This window comes from Mchenga conophoros, linkage group LG19 (assembly GCF_057382185.1).
Source record: "Mchenga conophoros isolate Kocher_MC1m ecotype Shallow Benthic linkage group LG19, M_conophoros_male_GT1.1, whole genome shotgun sequence".
Taxonomy (NCBI): domain Eukaryota; kingdom Metazoa; phylum Chordata; class Actinopteri; order Cichliformes; family Cichlidae; genus Mchenga; species Mchenga conophoros.
The window spans coordinates 10,185,878-10,207,534 of NC_140544.1; the positions used below are offsets into that span (position 1 = coordinate 10,185,878).

Consider the following 21,657-nt stretch of genomic DNA (forward strand, 5'->3'; position numbering starts at 1 on the left):
TGTCTGACAGAACAGGTGTGCCCTACGCTGATTTGTGTGCCGTCATCCTTTCACCACTGGCTGCAGCAAAAATAACTATAGAGCTCCTCATGAAGGTTGTGACCCAAGTGGGACGCACAGCTACATTAATTGCAGCAGAGGAAGTATCCAGATTTATTCCCATTGTTGGAATCCCATTAGCAATGGGTTTCTCTTTCGCCACAACCTACACAATTCTGAAATCGATCCTCAACGAGCTCGCTGATGATGCTGAGAAGGTGTTTGTCAAGGCTCTTGGTTTGAACACATCAGTGTGAATTTAAAAATTAAAGATGAATGAAGCTTAAGAGTACAAATGAAAATAGTTTAAATCATTAAATATTAATATACTGAAACCAAATCATGTTGCAGCTGCATATTTGAGCCATTATCCTACTATAGCTGATAAATGTATCAGAGGCCTCAGCAGGTCTCATTTCTTCTCATCATCACATCAATACAGGAACAAATGTGATGTTATTATTCAGATAAAAGCTGCTAGAAGAGCTCTGTTCTAATCCGTTGTCTGATTTTGTGACATCATCACTTTTACAGATCAGGTGATGGGATAGTTACTCCAGAAACATCATCATCTGAACTTCTTTTGTTTGATTTACTTTGTGATTAAACTATTTTTGATATCATATTCTAGCTTACAGCATATTAAATACTTTTAATGCAGAGTGTTTGATGATGAACAGACGTGTGTAGAACAGAAACTGCTCTGTGGTGTTTTTGTCCTGTTGACTATAGATTGTAATAAGAGTTCACTGCCCTCCGGTGGTCACTGTGAGGAACTACCACACAAATAATACTGATATGATTCCTAATGTTTATCAACGTTATACCTGCTTTTCATTAATAAATTGTTCTTGATAAACATTTTACCATTAATGTCATTATTTAAAAAGTGTTTTAAATTAAAGTTACTTTAAAGTTACAGGTGTCCACTGTGGTAAAAAACAACTTTTACCAGTTGCGTCAGATTTTCAAAGCAAAGCCGTTCCTTCCTTTAAAGGACCTTGAAAAGCTTATCCACGCATTTATTACATCCAGATTGGACTACTGTAACTCCCTCTACTTGGGCCTCCAACACTCTTCTCTTTGCCGGCTTCAGTTAATTCAAAATGCAGCTGCGCGTCTTTTAACAGGTACGAGAATCCATGAACACATAACTCCAATTTTAGCCAAATTACATTGGCTCCCTGTTAAATATCGCATAGATTTTAAAATTCTTTTGTTCACTTTTAAAATTCTAAATAATTTAGCACCCAGCTATCTCTCTGAACTACTCCACTTATACAATCCCAACAGAGCACTTAGATCGTCCAATCACAGGCTCCTAGCACAACCTAGGACTCGAATGAAGTCGAGAGGTGACCGGGCCTTTGCATCCGTGGCACCCAGACTCTGGAATAACCTCCCTGTTCATATTCGTACTGCCGAGTCTATCCAGTCTTTTAAATCACGTCTTAAAACTTATCTTTTTACTTTGGCTTTTGATTCTGTCTAGTTGGCTGGTCTAGCTTGTTGTGTTGTTACCTATTGTTTGTTGTCCTCTTTTATTGTTTGTTTTAACTGTCTCATGCTTTTACTGACTGTGAAGCACTATGGTCAACACTGTTGTTTTAATATGTGCTATATAAATAAATTTTGATTTGATTTGATTTAAAAAGGAGAGTTAATCAGCTCGTAGCATCTGTGAGTTGGACACAATATTACCTCTAAAAAGTCTTTCCTGCCCTTTGTGACATGGACCATAGGTCATGTCTCCGGTAGCGCAAAGTCTACGATGTCTCAAGTCCAGGGGTCGGCAACCCTGGGCAGGTGTGCTGGCACTCAGTGGTTCCCAAACTTTTTTTGCTAGGCCCCCCTTTGTTTTACAGGAAAAATGTTTGCGCGCCCCACCCCCGCATGTACCAACGCACACACACAAACACATCCTCCAACCACACACACCTATATTTTCCGGTTTATTTCACACCTCAAACATTTAGTAAACAATTAAGCAAATACAAGTAATCTGGAATAAATTACAGGTAGTAATAAAATAAACTAACTCTTTTACGCTACGTCCGCACCTACACGGGTATTTTTGAAAATGCAGCTGTTTATGTGTATGGGCCTTTCATCCACACGTAAACGGCATTTCGAATCACCGAAAACTGAGATTTTTTTAAAACTCCTTTTTTGCGTTTCCGTGTGGACGAGGAATACAGAGTTTGACAGGCAATGTCAAAGGTATGTGCCTTTTTTCACTTCACACTGTGCGCCACATTATTGTTTACATGAGATGAATTGCAGAATAGCAGATAGAGACAAAATACTGTTAATCTGACTGTCTGCAGGTTTTACATGCTTACACACACACGCAGTTACTGTCCCTCCAGTTAGAAAGGCAGAGGCGTCACGGTGTGATTATTTTACGTGTAGGTGTTTTTTTTTCCCTGTGTAATAATTTTTACTGCCTTACTTTCAGTTAATGTATTTTGTTTTGCACTATGCATATTTTATATGCCATTAGGTCATTTATTGTGAAAATTCTCATGTAGGAACGATTGTACTGCATGTTGGTTCCACCGGTGCACCTGAGGGAGATGCACGCTCATGTTGATGTGTGAGCATGGCAAGTTGAAGTTTTTTTTTGTTTTTTTTTGTTTTTAATTTATTTACATTTTGCACACATTTACAATCTCTCATTGGTGCAACAACATCTTTAAATGTTGAGTAAGAAAACAAAAGAAATAGGAGAAGACTAACAGAAAAACAAAAAACAATATAAATATGCGTGAAGGCCATTCTTATGACATTTAACAATATCCTTTCCGTGAACACTTTAACATACATGCGGCTTACTTGGTACACCAAACGAAACACATTCATTAAAAGGATAGAAACTGGGTCCCATTTTCACATATCAAAGCAGCATCTTTACATGAATCCTTCAGTAATTCTAAAGATGACTGTAACTGTCCCTGAGACAGTTAAAATAAAGTTGGTTATTTCATGTTTCTGTGATAGATTCATGCTTAATTTAGTTCATTTATTTATAAGATAAGATGATAAAAGTGTAACATTAATTAAAAAACATGTCTAAAATATGTGATTACAAAATATGGGTTCGTTAAATATGTAAAGTGCTGTAAAGTTTGTATGAGGTAAAGTTTGTAATTGTCACATGACCAGAGTTTGGTTGAGAGCACAACCATGGCATTGTGGAGCTAGCATGGATACATGGCTACAGATGCATCTACAGCCTCAGCGTTAATGTTATTCTGCATGTTGTCCAAGAGGCGCACATGGTATGGTTTCATGTATATTATTTGTATAATGCTGCATATGTGTTCTACACTGGTAATGAGAGGACATTTTTATGATATCCATTATTGTGCATTTTTTCTGTTCTGCTTGCACAAGACTGTTTATGGACACTGATATGAGAGACTGATAAGCTCAAAACATTTAAGTTGTAAACTTTGTGTTTCTTCAGTTTTCACGGTGTCTGAAGACAATAAGAGTGAGAGAGAGAGAGAAATAAATTTCCGAAGACATCAGTATGATGCGTGGCCATTCTTTGTTGGACCCCTGTAGTTACAGTACTTACAATCAATATCAGACTCCACCAACCAAAAGGCTCTCAAAACAATATATGTATGTGAATTTTTGCGTGTATTCTTATAATTGTTACCTTTTTCTTTTACGCTTGGCTTTTTGTGTTCATGTTCTGTTGTTTTGTATACTTCATCTGTTCGTATGTTGTATACTCATTGTTTGTTAAATTGTCACGGTGTGGCATGGCACACCGTGGAAGGAGTGGGGAAGGAGGACCCAGGCGCGGTGCTCGATGTATAGACAGTGTTTATTTACAGAGTGAAACAACGTAACAATAAATCCCCGTGTTCTCCCAGACTCCCGTGTCGTGTCTCCCGTGAATAGTCCGTGTTTCTGTGCTCTCTCCGCTCCCGTGTCAGCACCCCCCGGTGCTCGCTGCTCTCGTGTCTTCCACGCTGCTCCTGCGGGAAACAAAAGACGCAGCCGTCAGGACACATACAACTGCGGGCATGCGCACACACACTAACTCAATAACCAGGACGACTAACGTGGAGTCTCATGCAATGATCCCGCATCGGTGGGAGCTCCAAGACTCTCCTAAGTAGCTCCCCCGACGAGCCCTGATCAGCGGCAGGTGTGTGGCTTCGGGTGTGGCCAGTCCTTCTGCAGGGCCACACCCCTCAGGCCTGCAGGTGGCTGAGCTCCATCCTCCAAGCATACCCGCAGACATAAACACACACACTCACATCTACAATCATGGAGGAGAGCAGCAGCAACACCAAAATACATATAATAATAATAATAATAATATAATACATAACTGCTCAGGGATCCTGGGTTGCTCAGACCCAGGACCCTGACATAAATAAAGTTAAAAAAAAACCAAAAAAAAAAAAAACCCCTTCTTGCCATGTTGCTCCCTCTGACCTGTGACGTAATGGTGGGTTCAGGGCCAGCTGGGACCTGAGAGCGATTAAACAGCGTCTGATTGGTGGGTGCAGGAGTTTAAATATGTGAATTCTTTCAAGCCTAACTTTGAACAAATTTATTTTTCAGAGTTGGTTGTTCTTCCGTTTTTCTCTCAAATCCTTTTAACCAATATTTCGATGTGTCTGCATTTTATTTGTAATCTGTTTCTTATTCCTGATCAAGGCTCTGAATAAAATCATTTCCATCCATCCATCCATCCATCTTCATCCGCTTATCCGAGGTCGGGTCGCGGGGGTAGCAGCCTAAGCAAAGAGGTCCAGACCTCCCTCTCCCCAGCCACCTCCTCCAGCTTGTCCGGGGGAATACCAAGGCGTTCCCAGGCCAGCCGAGAGATATAATCTCTCCAGCGTGTCCTGGGTCTGCCCCGGGGCCTCCTCCCGGTGGGACATGCCTGGAACACCTCGCCCAGGAGGCGCCCAGGGGGCATCCTTGCCAGATGCCCGAACCACCTCAGCTGGCTCCTTTCGATGTGGAGCAGCAGCTGCTCTACTCTAAGCCCCTCCCGGATGGCCGAACTTCTCACCCTATCTCTAAGGGAGAGGCCAGCCACCCTTCGGAGGAAGCTCATTTCCGCCGCTTGTATCCGCGATCTCGTTCTTTCGGTCACTACCCACAGCTCGTGGCCATAGGTGAGGGTAGGGACGTAGATCGACCGGTAAATTGAGAGCTTCGCTTTTACACTCAGCTCCCTCTTCACCACGACTGACCGGTGCAGCGTCCGCATTACTGCAGCCGCAGCCCCAATCCGTCTGTCGATCTCCAGCTCCCTTCTCCCATCACTCGCGAACAAGACCCCGAGATACTTGAACTCCTCCACTTGGGGCAGGAACTCATCCCCGACCCGGAGTGGGCACTCCACCCTTTTCCGGCTGAGAACCATGGCCTCAGATTTGGAGGTGCTGATCCTCATTCCCGCTGCGTTACACTCGGCTGCGAACCGCTCCAGTGCGAGCTGGAGGCCCTCACCCGATGAAGCCAACAGAACCACATCATCCGCAAAAATCAGAGATGAGATTCTGAGGCCACCAAAGCGAAAGCCCTCCGCCACTTGGCTGCGCCTAGAAATCCTGTCCATAAAAATTATGAACAGAACCGGAGACAAAGGGCAGCCCTGGCGGAGCCCATCACCCACCGGGAACGAGTCCGACTTATTGCCGGCAATGCGAACCAAGCTCTTGCAACGGTTGTATAGGGATTGAATGGCCCGTAGCAATGGGCCAGACACCCCATACTCGCGCAACACCTCCCACAGGACGCCCCGAGGGACACGGTCGAATGCCTTCTCCAGGTCCACAAAACACATGTAGACTGGTTGGGCAAACTCCCATGCACCCTCAAGTATCCTCGAGAGGACAAAGAGCTGGTCCAGTGTTCCGCGACCAGGACGAAAACCGCATTGTTCCTCCTGTATCCGAGGTTCGACTAGCGGACGAACCCTCCTCTCCAGCACCCTGGCATAGACTTTCCCGGGGAGGCTGAGGAGTGTGATCCCCCTGTAGTTGGAACACACCCTCCGGTCCCCCTTCTTGAAGATGGGGACCACCACCCCGGTCTGCCAGTCCACAGGTACTGCCCCTGATCTCCACGCAACATTGCAGAGACGTGTCAACCAAGACAGCCCTACAACGTCCAGAGCCTTCAGGAACTCAGGGCGGACCTCATCGACACCAGGGGCTCTGCCACCAAGGAGTTGTTTAACTGCCTCAGTGACCTCGCCCCCGGAAATTGGTGGGTCACACCCCTCATCCCCAGACTCTGCTTCCTCCCCGGAAGACGTGTCAGTGGGATTAAGGAGGTCCTCGAAGTATTCCTTCCACCGCCCGACAATTTTCTCAGTCGACGTCAACAGCGCTCCGCCAGCACTATACACAGTGCAGGTAGAGCACCGCTTTCCCCTCCTGAGACGCCTGACGGTTTGCCAGAATCTCTTCGAGGCAGTCCGAAAGTCTTTTTCCATGGCCTCTCCGAACTCCTCCCACACCCGAGTTTTTGCTTCAGCCACTGCCCGAGCCGCATTCCGCTTGGCCTGTCGATACCTGTCGGCTGCCTCCGGAGTCCCACAGGCTAACCAAGCCCGATAGGCCTCCTTCTTCAGCCTGGTGGCTCCCTTCACCTCTGGTGTCCACCATTTGGTTCGGGGATTACCACCACGGCAGGCACCAACCACCTTGCGGCCGCAGCTCAATGCAGCAGCTTCGGCAATGGAGACGCTGAACATGGTCCATTCGGACTCAATGTCCCCAGTCTCCCTCGGAATGCTGTTGAAGCTCTGCCGGAGGTGTGCGTTGAAGATCTCGCGGACTGGGGCCTCTGCTAGACGTTCCCAGCACACCCTCACTACGCGTTTAGGTGCACCAGGTCTGTCCAGCGTCCTCCCCCGCCACCTGATCCAACTCACCACCAGGTGGTGATCAGTTGACAGCTCAGCCCCTCTCTTTACCCGAGTGTCCAGAACATATGGTCGCAGGTCTGGTGATACGATTACAAAATCGATCATCGACCTACGGCCTAGAGCATCCTGGTGCCACGTGCACTTATGGACACTCTTATGTTCGAACAGGGTGTTCGTTATGGCCAAACTGTGATTAGCACAGAAGTCCAATAACAAAGCACCGCTCGGGTTCAGATCAGGGAGGCCGTTCCTCCCAATCACGCCCCTCCAGGTCTCGCTGTCGTTACCCACGTGAGCATTGAAGTCTCCCAGCAGGACAACAGAGTCTCCAGGTGGAGCACCTTCCAGCACCCCCCCCAGGGACTCTAAGAAGGCTGGGTACTCCGAACTGCCACTCGGCGCATAAGCGCAGATGACAGTCAGGACCCGTTCCCCGACCCTAAGGCGCAGGGAACAAACCCTCTCGTCCACCGGGAAAAACCCCAACGTACCGGCAGCAAGCCGAGGGGATATAAGAATACCCACCCCAGCCCGCCGCCTCTCACCAGGGGCAACTCCAGACTGAGACAGAGTCCAGCCCCTCTCCAGGAGACTGGTTCCAGAGCCCAGACAATGCGTAGAGGTGAGCCCAACTATATCTAGCCGGTACCTCTCAACCTCACGCACCAACTCAGGCTCCTTCCCCACCAGAGAGGTGACATTCCATGTCCCTATTGCCAGTCTTGGCAGCCGGGGGTCGGTCCGCCAGGGCCTCCGCTCCTGGCCGCCACCCGGCTCACAATGCACCCGACCCCTATGGCGCCTCCTGCGGGTGGTGGGCCTGCGGGAGGATAATAAAATCATTTTTAAGAAAAAATTATTTCCGAGGTTCAGTAAATGCAGCTTCGATCACGTGATTGAGCACCGTGACCCGCGTGCACAGTGACATTGAAACATGTTACAGTTTGTCTCTCCCCGCTCGCGCTGTTAACTGTTTAAATATCTGTTTGTTTGTTTTGTTCTTTCATTTTTGTTAGTTTTTACTTCCGGAGCAGGGCATGCAAGACAGTGACGTCATGGCTAAGATGGCAGCCTCCATGGTGGAGGGTGGAGAGGATTCGTTTCGGAAGATATTCAAGTTTTACAGGAGAAGGAACCCCCCGCCGGACCTTAGCGACGTCATCGACTTTTCCATGTGTGCGCCCGGTGAACAGGTGAGAGCAAAGCGCGCTCCCGGCGTCTAGCAGCCATCTTTCTCCTTGTTCTTCTTCATGGGTCAGTTTGAAGTTTGACTTCTCTGACCAACAAAGTGAACAGTTCCACAGGTTACCTCCACCTGCCCTCACCTGTCCACTTTCATTTCTGATCTGGTTTTCGTGTAAATCAAACTCACCTGGATCGATCATTTCATCGATCATACCGATAACTGTGTGTCACAGCGGGAAGTTAGAAGGTGGTCGAAGCAGCAGACAGGTGTGAGGGTCAGAGTTCAAACACGAACAGTCTGAATCTGCAGATCACCTGAATCCACCTGACTGACGTCACAGTGGACTGGGTGTCACCTGACTGGTTCAGGTCTGCTGAAGAACAGGTGCAGACAGCACCTGAGCGAAAATGATTTTACAACCCTGACGTCTGCTAATGGTGTGTGTGTGTGTGTGTGTGTAGATTGTTCCAGTTAACCTCGACGCCGCCGCGGTGAGCGATGTGGAAGCCACTAGAGTCGGATTACAGCCCGTCAGAGAGTGGCGAGCCTTCGGCCTGCGAGGACACCCAGGTACACGCTCACGTCAGAGTTTAAATAAAGTTTGGATGCGTGCGGTCTGGTTCAATTCAGTCCGGCTGTAAAGAACCAAATAACAGCGACAGTTGCCTCGCGGCGCCTCGTACTGTGAGGTAAAGCGTAGGGAGAAGCCGGCTCTGAGGCAGGTTACTGAGAGTTAGTCTCATTTTTCCATGTTTCAGGAACTGAAGTGTTTTTAGTTTAGCTCAGTAGAATGGTCTCGACTGTAATGGACAGTTCTGATTGGCTGTCCACTGGGAACGTAATGTCAGCATCGTCTTCATCCAGCGACGACTCGCTGGATGAAGACGATGCTCTGCATTCACTCTGCTGTGGCCTGCTGCTGAACACACGAGCTGCTTTATGTCTTTGTTACCGGCTTCAGATGAAGCCGGTAACAAATGCTTCATCTGAAGATGGCCCATGAACTGGACCGAGTTTAGTGCTCTGGGTGCACGATGATGATGATGATGATGATTCTGCGCTCTTCCTCATCCAGGGTTCATCTTCATCTCCGATCCGTTCCTGCGCGGCACGCAGCCGTTCTGGCTCCAACAGTGTCTGAAGATTTACCCTCAGAAACCAAACATCTGCAACCTGGACATGCACATGTCCCCCTTAGAGACTCAGGACATCTGGGGACAGAGCGTGCACAGCCTGAGGTGAGACTCACAGGTGTGTACAGGTACGTGCTGCACAGGTCACAGCAGGAGGAGCTCGACCTCCCGATGAAGGTAAACAGTCTACTACCAGCAGGGGTCACTGCGACACCACCACAGCCACCAGCTGCTCAGGTGTATCTGCGCCTGGTCATGCGTGCGTGTTTGGAGGTGGCGGTCTGAGCATGGCTAAAGACCATCAGAGCTCTGAGTTTACAGCTGATTTTCAAACCGTTTCGCTTCTTCCAAATCCTCAAATTATGCAAATGACCCCGTTTAAAATGCCGCTTTTTCTCCCCCAACATTCCTCTAACATTCCTCTGATCTTCCCTAAATGTTCCTCAGACATTTCTCCAATGTTCCTCAGATTTTTCCCAAATGTTCCTCTGATGTTCCCCCGACAATTCTGACATTCGCCTGACGTTCCGCTGATGTTGACAGGAGCGCAGATTGTTTCTTTAACCTGATGTTCGTATTGCCATCGTTGGTGTCGAGCAGCTGCTTTTTGTGACCTTCTGCTGTGAAAGCTGAGAGTGAAGTGAAAAAGTGAGGAAGGGTTAGTGTTTATGAGAGTGCAAACAAAACCTCGGAGCCTCTGTTTCCTATTTTATGCAAGAAAAAGCAACTCAAGTATTTAATTACTGAAAATCCTAGACTGCTGCAGTGTCTAATGAATTCAGTGCCACCAGGTGGCGCTGTTTTAAGGTTCACTGTTGTTTGCAGGTTTGGGGAGCTCAGCTGCTGTCGGATCTTTGAACAAACTGTGTGCCCTCGTCTTCCTCTTTAACCTATTTCATCAGCATACTTTACTGATCCCTAAGGAAATTATGTGGTTACAGTTGCTCCAGTACAGTAACAGACCAGACTATTTAACAATGCAATGTGTTCCAGATCTAAGATTTAAGAAATAACACAATATGTAAAACTTTGATCCGCAGATCTTCTGCGGCTGGAAAACGAGAACTCTCCTGGAGAGGCTGCGCTGGGTCACGCTGGGCTATCATTACAACTGGGACACAAAGGTGAGCATCTGCTTCACCTCTTCGCTGCTGCTCCTCCAGCAGCACAGGCGGGGACGGTTTTAGAGCAAACGTTTGCCACGGTCTGTTGTGGCGCCCTTTCTCTTCATCTCACTCCTCCCCTCCTGTTTGCAGACGTACTCTCCCAGCAGTCACACTCCTTTCCCACGTGACCTCCACCTCCTCTCCGCTCACGTGACAGCTGCCTGCGGCTTCCCTGGCTTTATCTCGGAAACGGGAATCCTCAACTATTACCGATCAGACTCTTCTCTGGGAATCCACGTGGACGAGTCGGAGCTGGACCACACTCGACCGCTGCTGTCGTTTAGGTGGGACGCTTGTTTTTTCACCGTCGTTATGCGAAGGACATGTTTGAATTCCCTGTTTTTCCGTGTTGTCTTTACAGTTTTGGTCAGTCAGCCATCTTTCTCCTGGGCGGCCCCCACAGACAGGACCCCCCCACAGCCATGCTCATGAACAGTGGGGACGTGATGGTGATGTCAGGGCCCAGCCGCCTTCTGTACCACGCAGTCCCACGAATCCTCCCCCCACCTCCGGGGCGTCTGGCATTAGAGACGGGGGGGAAGCATCCAGACCCCCCCACCACAGGAAGGCTCCGTGGTGGAGCCGGTGTCCGAGGAGGAATGGGCTGTCTGCTCCAGGTACATCCAGAGCTCCAGAGTGAATGTGACTGTCAGACAGGTGCTGGCACCTGCACAGAAATTTCCAGAAACTCCCCGTTCTCACCAAACCACAGACACTGGACAGACGGACGGATACGATGATGGAGAGAGCAGAAAGAGGAAGAGGAGCAGCAGTGACTCTCCTTATGCTGCAGAGACTCACTGAGGGGACTTACAGCACGGGCCTCCATGAAGGACGGCTTCTGCTTGGTTACTGGGTTTATTTGTTAAAGGATTTATGTGGGTCAGTGTGTAGATGTTGCCAGAGACGGGACGAGACCCGATCTAAAGATGAACTCTTGGGAGTCGGTGCTAATCTGGATCTGTTAATCTGTTAAAATGATTGTTTAACGATTGTGTGAATACAGTCCATGATTCAGTGAGCAGTAGTCATGAAGAAAGAAGATATAATCCAGTACCCAGATCGAGCTCTATGTATGTATGCAATGTTGCCTCTAAGCTGTGCACGTGCGCACTGCTGGCACAGTCTCTGCACACAGAACATCTGCGTTGCACACAAAAAAAATCTAACCTGAATTGAAATTAAAACTTTAACAATCCTGTTTTGCAGTGTGAGTCAGTGACTGGCTGCTCCCATACGGGATCAGAACGATGCCACCGTATCCCATAGTCCAGCCAATGATGCGATTCACATTCGTATATACGCAGCTAACCAACGTGGTTGACAGGCTATGACACGTTAATGACAGCGTGTACAACCATTGGAGACGTGAGCAGGACAGACGTGAGCAGGACAGACGGAACAACTGATGGGAAAAGTGTGGACTTTATACCAGTTTTTAAGTTGTGTTGATCGTTGTTTATATTTACTGCAGGAAGAAACGGTAAAAACATTGTTTTATAAGGAAACGCTCGAAAGCCTGTGAGCAAAAACAAAACCAAAAACACCCTCACTGTGAGAGATTTGCGCCATAATCAGTGTGTAGTGTAGTCAATAGTTTTGTTGTGTGTGTCAGAACAATGATGCAGAACAGCTGATTGAGCTGTAAATAGTTTGAAACACCTTTAAAAAGAAAATAGCTGCAAACAAAAATAGCTGAATTACTTTTTTGAAGTATTTATTCTTCTTCTTCTTCTTTTTTTTTAAATACAAGATGTGATATATATATATTGATGTTCATGTCGATATCAGCTGGATAGTGTAGTGGTAAGACTCTATGCCTTTAGAGTGAGAGTCACAAGTTCAAGTCCTGCTTGAGCCTCTGCATCCAGTGCTTATCTCTCATGGTGATGAGGTATAACACATGTGCTACGGCAACGAGGAGTCAGGACGCCAAGACAGGGGGGATATCGTCCTCCCCGAGGTCGGCAACGTCAGGAAGAAGCAACATTTAGCTTAGAATGTGAGGTTTGTTGAGGGAGAGAGATCAAGTACTGAGAGCGCAATGAGAGTTCAAGAGTGGCATCCTTTACTCGAAAGCTAACAGCGGGCTAAGATAATCAAAGTACTCCTGTGTAGGATGTTCAACACCGGAAGGTTGCCAGTTCGATCCCCTGGTCGTTGTGTCCTTGGGCAAGACACTTCACCTACCGCCTACTGGTGTTTGTGGTGTAATTGCATTGTACAGTAGATGTTAATGCAGCCGGTCAGTGTAGTTAGGCTGATGGCAGCTAGAGGGCGGGACCGGTGTGTTTTTGTATAGAATGTGTTGTAATGCAGCGTTGTTCCAACTGCTGGTTTAACGTGGGTTGCGGTCAATGTCAACCTTAGATCCAGCACAGAGGACAGAGACGAGACTATAGGGCTTTGGAGTTGACGTCACGCCGCAATGCATTGTGGGAGCGCAGCTCCATTTTCGGGGTCTACGAATCAAAACAAACACACTGTGTTGTGAACGACGACGACAAGAAACATGCTTAAAAGCAGCTCAAAAGAAAATGGAACGGAACACATAGAGTGCATCGCAAATCTGGACCCATATGAAACACGGCAGTGGAGTAAAGACCCAGATGACTTACCGCCACTGTCCTACCCCGATAGCTTCACGTATCTTGTTTGTGGAGTAAGCGCTTACACAGCGAACCAGTTTCGTAATTACAAGTCACTGGAGGCGCACATCCAATTTACAAATGGCTGGGTGCAAGATTTGGCTATTTTCAAGCCGCCAAACTCTGAGTACGTCGTCAAAGTAAGTCAGCTGGAGTGCATCGAGTGAAATAGCCATTTTCCACCCCCCACTATAATTAATGTTATACATTTATCATTGAACTGCTAAAATATCGTTATCATATTATATGCCCGTAATTGTAAAGTACATGCAAATTAACACTTTGATAATCGGGCAAATTATTAACGCCAATTTGTGTCCTTCCTGTCTCATTTCATTTATTGTCTTTACATCAACCAATCAAGTCACTCCATTCGATGTTTGATCGCAATTTCTATAACTTCCGAGACCACCAACGATGATATTATTCAGCTATAAAGTGTGATGTGAACATATTTAGAACTTACCGGAATGAAAATGTCTTGAGCACATCAACTGATATCTGGAGACGTAACAGAACTTGTGTTGGATTATGTGTCCACAGGTGTTTGTACTTTGTGTCTCAATAAAATGACGGTAAAAGGCCCCGCCCACATCCTATACGTGTCTTACCATGCAATGACTCTGTGAATGGACTGGAGAGGGGTTGTGGTAGAGTCCTCCGTCAGGAATGAGATGTATGTGTCAACTTTTTATTCTCCCTCAAAAGTATTATGCCATAAATGCTGCACAGGGCAGCTCTGCTAACAGGTTATGGGCCCAGACAGCAGTAAAGAGGAGGTCCTGTAACTGCCAAAGGAAGGGCAGCGTTTCCTGTAACCGCAAGTTACCGGCAGATGTTAAAAGTTTGGCACGATTAAGTGAGTAAGCGATTTTGTGCATCATGAGCAGACGCACGGCAGAGTCGGGTAGTCGATATTCCCGTTTGCAGTTTGATGGAGATGAAAGGAAATATGAGATATGGGAAACGAAGTTCCTTGGTCATCTCAGACTACAAGGTTTGAAAGATGTCATCTTGAAGGTTGAGGGTGATGAAGAAGCCGAAGGTGAAGATGATGACAAAAATGCAGAAGCATATGCAGAGTTGATACACTTTCTAGATGACAAAAGTTTATCGTTAGTTATGAGAGATGCAGTTGATGACGGACGGAAAGCTCTAAGAATCTTGAGAGGTCATTATGCAGGAGTGGGCAAGCCACGGATTATAAGTCTGTACACCGAACTTACTTCTCTCACAAATGAAAGGAATGAAAGTGTGACGGACTATATTATCCGAGCAGAAGCAATTATCACAGCGTTGAAAAATGCGGGTGAGCAATTAACTGATGGACTTCTGATCGCAATGATAATGAAAGGACTACCAGAGACATTTAAACCCCTGATCGTGCACGTTACACAGAGCGAAGCAAAAATCACATTCTCAGAGTTTAAAGTAAAACTCAGAAGTTATGAAGAAACCGAGAGAATGCGTGCGGCTGTAACAGATGACAACGTAATGAGGACAAAAGTGCAATTAGACCAGGATTCTACTTTATGGCGAGCAGACGACCGAAGATCAAAGAATAATGAGATTGTGTGTTTTAAATGTGGACTAAAGGGACACACTGCAAGAACGTGCCGATCCAGAGTGTGGTGCAGTTTTTGCCGGAGTAGTACACACAAAGATGCGACCTGTAGAAGGAAGCTGAGACGGGATGAAGCGAGAGGGGTTGTGGAGAAGGACTACGCGTTCAAGACGGGCTCCGAACCCCAGAGGGTCCCGGACGGCGGCCAGGAGATGCTGAACAATCAGCTACTGGTGGATACGGGAGCGACGTCACATATCTTTACGAAGCTCGAGAGTTTTAAGACTTTTGATGATACATTTCGACCCGAGGCTCATTGTGTAGAGTTGGCTGACGGAAGGCGGAGCAGAGGAGCTGCAAAGCGGCGAGGAGATGCTGAGATAAGTATGATTGACAGTAAAGGACGAAGTCACAAGGTAACATTGAAACAAGCACTCTACATTCCATCGTTTCCACAGGACATTTTGTCAGTAAAAGCAGCTACTAGTAACGGAGCCACTGTGGTTTTCAAACATGGGGACAGTTTTCTTAAACATGTTGATGGAACAAAATTCCCTATATGTGAACATGAGAGACTGTTCTTTATAAATACTGTGCAAGAGTTTGAGGAGAAATGTAATGGATGTTTTGATATGCAAACGTGGAATGAAATCCTAGGACACTGTAATTATGAGGATGTTCAAAATTTGCAAAATGTCGTCGATGGAATGGACATTAAGGGTAAAATCAACAAAAATATGCAATGTGAAGCCTGTATACAAGGGAAGTTTATCCAAACTAGGAACCGAGAACCTGATGAAAAGGCCAGGACAGCATTAGAGTTGGTACATACAGATTTAGCTGGTCCGATTACGCCAAACTCTAAAGAAGGGTTTAAGTACGTTTTGTCGTTTGTTGATGATTATTCAGGTGCAACATTTGTATATAATCTGAAACACAAAAGTGATACAACTCAGGCAACTGAAAGATTTATTGCAGAGGTGGCGTCATATGGGAAAATCAAGTGCATTCGTTCTGATAATGGAACTGAATTTACAAGTAGACAGTTCAGAGATTTGTTAAGTAGACACGGCATTAGGCAGGAAACTTCGGCGCCATATTCGCCTCATCAAAATGGAACAGCAGAGAGGAACTGGCGTACACTTTTTGACATGGCGAGATGCATGTTAGTTGAGAGCGAATTGCCAAAGTCTTTATGGCCATATGCAGTACAAACCGCGGGAGTGATTCGGAACTGGTGTTTTAACAAACGCACAGGTCAGACAGCGTATAAGATGTTAACTGGAAAAAGACCTGATCTTTCTAGAATGAAGAAATTCGGATCATTCTGCTATGCTTATAAACAAAATAGGGGAAAACTGGATCCAAGATGCGACAAAGGTGTTTTCTTGGGATATGACAAAAACAGTCCAGCATATTTGATCTATTTCCCAAAAACCGGGAAAGTTGAAAAGCACAGATTGATAAAAATACTAAATCCCGTGACAATGGATCAACAAACACAGAGTGATCAGATGTGTGAAGATGAGGTTTATGAATCCAGAAAAGATGGTGGGTCCAAACAGACGAAGGATGAGGATGTTCAGGATGGTAGTGAAAGCAGTCAAACTGAGTCTGAGGTTAAAATTGATGATAAAGTAGATGCTGGAGCTACACGTTATCCATCCAGAATTAGAAAGAGACCTGATTATTTGAGTGACTATATCACGGATGTGAAAGAGTGTGAAAATGAACAGATGCAAACTAGTGTCGATTATTGCTACAGATTGTTGTGTGAAATACCCACATCATTTAGCGAAGCTATTGTGTCAAGCAAGTCAAAAGAATGGGAAAGAGCGATGAATGAAGAAATTCAATCCCTTAAGGAGAATGACACATTTACTTTAACCACCTTACCAGAGGGAAAGAAAGCAGTGGGGGGTAAATGGGTTTATGCCGTTAAAAAGAACTCAGACGGATCAGACAGATATAAAGCTCGATTTGTGGCTAAAGGTTTTAGTCAAACGAAAGGAGTTGATTATGAGGAGACTTTTTCACCGACTGCTAATTTATCGAGTGTGAGAGTTTTGATGCAGAAAGTGGTTCAGGATGATATGTTGGTTCACCAGATGGATGTAAAAACCGCCTATCTACATGCACCAATAAATGAAGAAATATATATACAACAACCAGAAGGTTTTGAGATAGAATCAAGTGAGACTAATAAACTGGTGTACAGACTAAAGAAATCACTTTATGGGCTGAAGCAATCAGGTCGTAACTGGAATCAAACCTTACATGACTATTTAAGCAGTTGTGGATTTAGACAAAATATTGCTGATCATTGTGTGTATTCAAAAGTCACTGAAAGTGAAAAAGTAATCATCATAGTGTGGGTGGATGATTTACTTATTGCAGCTAATAATGAAAATGTGCTTTCAGGTGTGAAAGAAATGCTCTCTTCTAAATTCCAAATGAAAGATCTGGGGAAGCTTAACCATTTTCTAGGAATAGATTTTCTTGAAGAAAAAGAATGTGTCACAATGTCACAGAAAGTATATATTGAGAACATTTTAAAGAGATTTAACATGCAAAACTGTAAGCCACGGTTAACACCCTGTGAACAGAAATGGACTCATTCTGATAAATTCGAGACATTACCAGATGTGAGGAGATATCGTGAAGCGGTAGGATGTCTTATCTATCTGAGCCATTGTACGCGACCTGATTTAAGCTATGTTGTCAGCAAACTGTCACAATATTTCAATGCGCCAACTGTTGATGATTGGACAGCAGTGAAACATGTTTTGAGGTATTTAAAAGGTAGTCGAGGGAGAGAACTGTGTTTTAGGAAATGTTCAAGTGGAAAACTGGGTCTACAAGCATACAGTGATGCAGATTGGGCATCCGATGTTTCTGATAGACGCAGTATGACAGGTTATTGTGTAAGCCTAAATGAAAATGGTCCTTTGATATCATGGAAAACCAAAAAGCAGACAACTACAGCATTATCAACTTGTGAAGCCGAATACATGGCATTAGCAGCAACAATTCAGGAATGTATGTATTTGACTTATTTGATTCAAGATCTTGATGAGTTTGAGTATGAAATACCTATGATTTTGGAGGACAATCAAGGAACAATCGCTTTGTCAAAAAATCCAGTGAACAGACAAAGACGTAAACACATTGATGTGAAATATCATTTTATAAGGTCAGCTGTACATGAAAGAAAAGTGCTCATTGATTACTGTCCAACTGAGTCAATGGTAGCAGATATGATGACGAAACCAGTCTCAAAGTCTAAGTTAGACAAATTCTCTGGATTCGTGTTTGGAATATAAGATGTTTTTTCCCCCAACCTGTGTACAAGTGGGGGTGTTGGATTATGTGTCCACAGGTGTTTGTACTTTGTGTCTCAATAAAATGACGGTAAAAGGCCCCGCCCACATCCTATACGTGTCTTACCATGCAATGACTCTGTGAATGGACTGGAGAGGGGTTGTGGTAGAGTCCTCCGTCAGGAATGAGATGTATGTGTCGACTTTTTATTCTCCCTCAAAAGTATTATGCCATAAATGCTGCACAGGGCAGCTCTGCTAACAACTTGATATCAGCTCGTCTCACGGCTGCTATCCAGGCTAGACGCCTTCGTTTGGTAATATCCGATACATGAGCTCCTTCATGTTGCTTCCAGGTTGGGAAAGCATAAAAAGACAATCCAAACGTATTCCCGTGCCGGTCGTAAGATCGAACATTGCAGCCGACCACATAGCAAGTACGACCCATGGCTATGCTTTCGCTCCTTACTTAGACCCCCAAAATGGCGGATCGGGCCAAAATCCTTTCCACGCCCACCTCCGTGACATCACGCTCCAAAGCCCTATAGCGGAGGTCGGGTCTTTTACTCAGCCCCTTCTTTAATTCCATACAATACCACCGTACCACCTACTGGTGGGAGGTAGTAATAGCTGCTGCTTATTACAATATACCACATCCCTCTTTTCCGAGATAAAGATACTACCTCTTAACTACAATATTTTGTAACATAAATGCACCTTTTAAATCGTAGGAACATCAACAATAGTATATTCTTGAGACATTAAGTAGAGCACACCTTAGATTGCCTATCACTTGAACAATGCAAATACATAGCAGTGCAGTGTTTTGAAAACAGACCAGTCACCTTGTGGAGCATTGGACTGCCATTACCTCATAAGACTTTGTTGTTACACTATCTCTTACCGTACATTACTAAATCTCCATTTGCACTATTTGCCTATTTGCACTACTCTGCCTGGTTTACACTCAATGTCATTTAGCCTTACTTGAATATTGTATATTGTATATTGTATAGCTTTCTTGGTATAATCGCATTGTATTTATTTAAATTTTTACTTTTTAATTATTTTACTTGCATTTCTTAATCACTCTCTTATATTTAAATGTTCTTTTGCTATTTCATCTAGGGTTTGAGAGTAACGAAATTTCTATTCTCTGTATGTCCTGTACATGTGGTAGAATTGACAAATAAAGTTGACTTTGACTTTGACTTTGACTTTGAGATGAACACATGACAAATTGGATGAGACATGTCAAAATGAACATATGAAACATGACATATTTTCTCTCTTTTCCAACAAGACAGTTATCTAACTCGTACAGAACAACTCAGGTACAGGGTAGAGTGATTCTAAGTTTCCCAATCCCTTAGTCTCTATACCTGGCAGGGCGTATTATTGCTCGGCCACTGCGTGTGTAGCATGTGGGTGCATTGTCCATACTTGCAGGACGAGAGTGTTGTGGGGTGTCACTTGCTGGTGGCATAACTGGCTCTTGAGCGTGAACAGACAGTTCATCTGGGTCCATGGATGTGTCCTTAAACAGACTTGGGTGTATTTTCCTCAGATGTCTCCTGTTCCTCCTGAGCACCTCACCCTCTGGTGTTTGCACAGTGTAGGAGCGTGGTTCCTCTCGCCGGTGAGCTACAACAGCTGGCTCCCAACCGCGCCGTGTTTGCATGTGCACAGTATCGCCCGAGGTCAAAACAGGCAGTGGTCTTGCATGCTGATCAAAGTGGTATTTCCACTTCGACTGCAGTCCACGCACTTTATCGTGAATGTTCTGTGGGGTTGACTGTCTCAACACAGCACTGGCGCATGGCAGCATGCTGCGGAGAACCCTTCCCATCAGCATTTGTGCAGGTGACACATTCAGTCCTGTGACTGGAGTGTTCCTCAGAGATAACAGCACTAGATGTGGATCTGTTCCAGATCGTATTGCTTTTTTAAGTGCATGTTTAACAGTCTTTATGGCTCGCTCCGCCATTCCATTTGAAGAAGGAAAACCAGGACTGGAAAAAGTTAGCTTTATCTCCCAAGATGCTGCAAACGATCTCATCTCGTAGCTGGCAAATGGAACATGATCGCTCACTATCTCTTTGGGAATTCCGTGTCTTGCAAAGACTGATTTCATCTTCTGAATCACAGAGTGTGCCGTTTTGTCAGGTAAGTTAAGAACTTCTGGGTATTTGGATAAATAGTCAACTAACAAAAGATATGGCTGACCGTTCAGTTCGAAGATGTCTGCTCCGATTTTCATCCATGGCAGCTCTGGAATCTGATGTGGAATAAGCGGCTCAGCCTGGTTCTTTGGCTGCATTTGCTGGCATTGTTCACACTTTTCAAGCATAGCCTCTATATCGTGTGACATGCCAGGCCAGTACAGTACTCTTCTTGCTCTGGCTTTCGTGCACTGTACACCTTGGTGTGCGAAGTGCAACTTCTCCAGGATCACTTGTCTGAAGCTTTGGGGTATTACAATCTTGTCCCCTATCATAATAATGTCATCGTGGATACTGATGTTGTGTCTCATAGGCCAGTAGCTGTGGAGTGTTCTGTCTAAACTCTTCCTTTTAGCTGGCCATCCGTTGAAGTGTTTCTCACGCACAGCTTGTAGCACGCTGTCTGCTGCAACTGCCGTTCTCAGGTCACTCAGTGTTTTCTCACTCAATGCTGCTGTGGCCTCCAGAGCATACACAACTCTTTCATCGTTTGTGTTTTCACTCACATTTTCATTGTCACTGGTGGTTGTGGCACGTGAAAGTGCATCGGCTATGAACATGTCTTTGCCGGGGGTGTATGTGACGGTGAGATCATATCTCTGTAGTTGCAGCAGCATTCCTTGTAACCTTGCTGGTGCCTTGGATAGCAGCTTACGCATTATCGCCTCCAGGGGTTTATGATCAGACTGCACGGTCACTGGTCTTCCATAGACGTACTGGTGGAATCGTTTAGTGGCAAACACAATGGCTAGCAACTCTTTTTCTATTTGGGCATACCTTTTTTCTGTGTCTGTGAGTGTTCGTGACGCATAGCACACAGGTTGCCCTTCTTGTAATAGGCACGCTCCCAGCCCATCTTTTGAAGAATCGGCCTGCAACGTTAGTGGTTTCTTGTGGTCATAAAACCTCAACACTGGTGCTTGTGTGAGCGTCGCCTTGAGCATCTGTAACGCTGCTGTGTGGTGTGGCTGCCACTGCCACGCTGTGTCCTTTTTGAGTAGCTGTCTTAAAGGTGCTGTGAGTGATGCTTCATTTTGAATGTACTGTGCCAAAAACTTCGTCATTCCCAGCAGACGCTGAAGGCTTTGTTTGTCTTCTGGAGTCGGCATGTTGACAATAGCTTTGATCTTTGAGACATCTGCTTTCTGCCCTGCTGCTGCGATAATATGGCCCATATATTTTACTGTGTCCACTTTGAACTGAATTTTGTCCTTGTTAAACTTCACGTTAGCTGCTCTTGCTTTCTCCATGACCTTCTGCAGGATTTCATCGTGTTCGTGCTCTGATGTAGCTGCGATTATCATATCATCTGCAATGATAAATACACCAGGAATGTTGCCAAACGTCTCACAATTCTTTTGTTGAAAAACCTCGCTGGCGGATTTGATCCCGAATGGGAGCCGGAGGAAGCGATATCGGCCCCAAGGTGTGTTAAAGGTACAAAGCTTTGATGACGGCTCGTCCAG

At 45.5% G+C, this 21,657-nt stretch overlaps 1 protein-coding gene, 1 long non-coding RNA gene and 1 pseudogene across 3 annotated transcripts in view; 2 read left to right on the plus strand and 1 right to left on the minus strand.

The window, feature by feature from the left end:
• Nucleotides 1-900, plus strand: part of LOC146551758 (interferon-inducible GTPase 5-like) — a 4,510-nt gene extending 3,610 nt beyond the window's left edge. Inside the window, exon 3 of the mRNA XM_085257934.1 lies at nt 1-900. This exon is cut by the window's left edge and continues 342 nt beyond it. Within this exon, the coding sequence (XP_085114060.1) occupies nt 1-296 (296 nt within the window). The 3' untranslated portion in view covers nt 297-900.
• Nucleotides 901-3,861: 2,961 nt separating this feature from the next.
• LOC146551759 (uncharacterized) lies at nt 3,862-4,636 on the minus strand. The gene is made up of 2 exons (XR_014890021.1): nt 4,119-4,636; nt 3,862-4,025 (listed from the first exon to the last, which is right to left on the minus strand). It is a non-coding gene; the product is annotated as an uncharacterized LOC146551759 (long non-coding RNA).
• A 2,904-nt stretch (nt 4,637-7,540) lies between these two features.
• LOC146551760 (nucleic acid dioxygenase ALKBH1-like) lies at nt 7,541-13,609 on the plus strand (annotated as a pseudogene). Its single transcript, XR_014890020.1, has 6 exons — nt 7,541-8,145; nt 8,600-8,708; nt 9,214-9,389; nt 10,312-10,395; nt 10,528-10,721; nt 10,799-13,609. The product of XR_014890020.1 is annotated as a nucleic acid dioxygenase ALKBH1-like (transcript).
• Nucleotides 13,610-21,657: the final 8,048 nt, after the last annotated feature.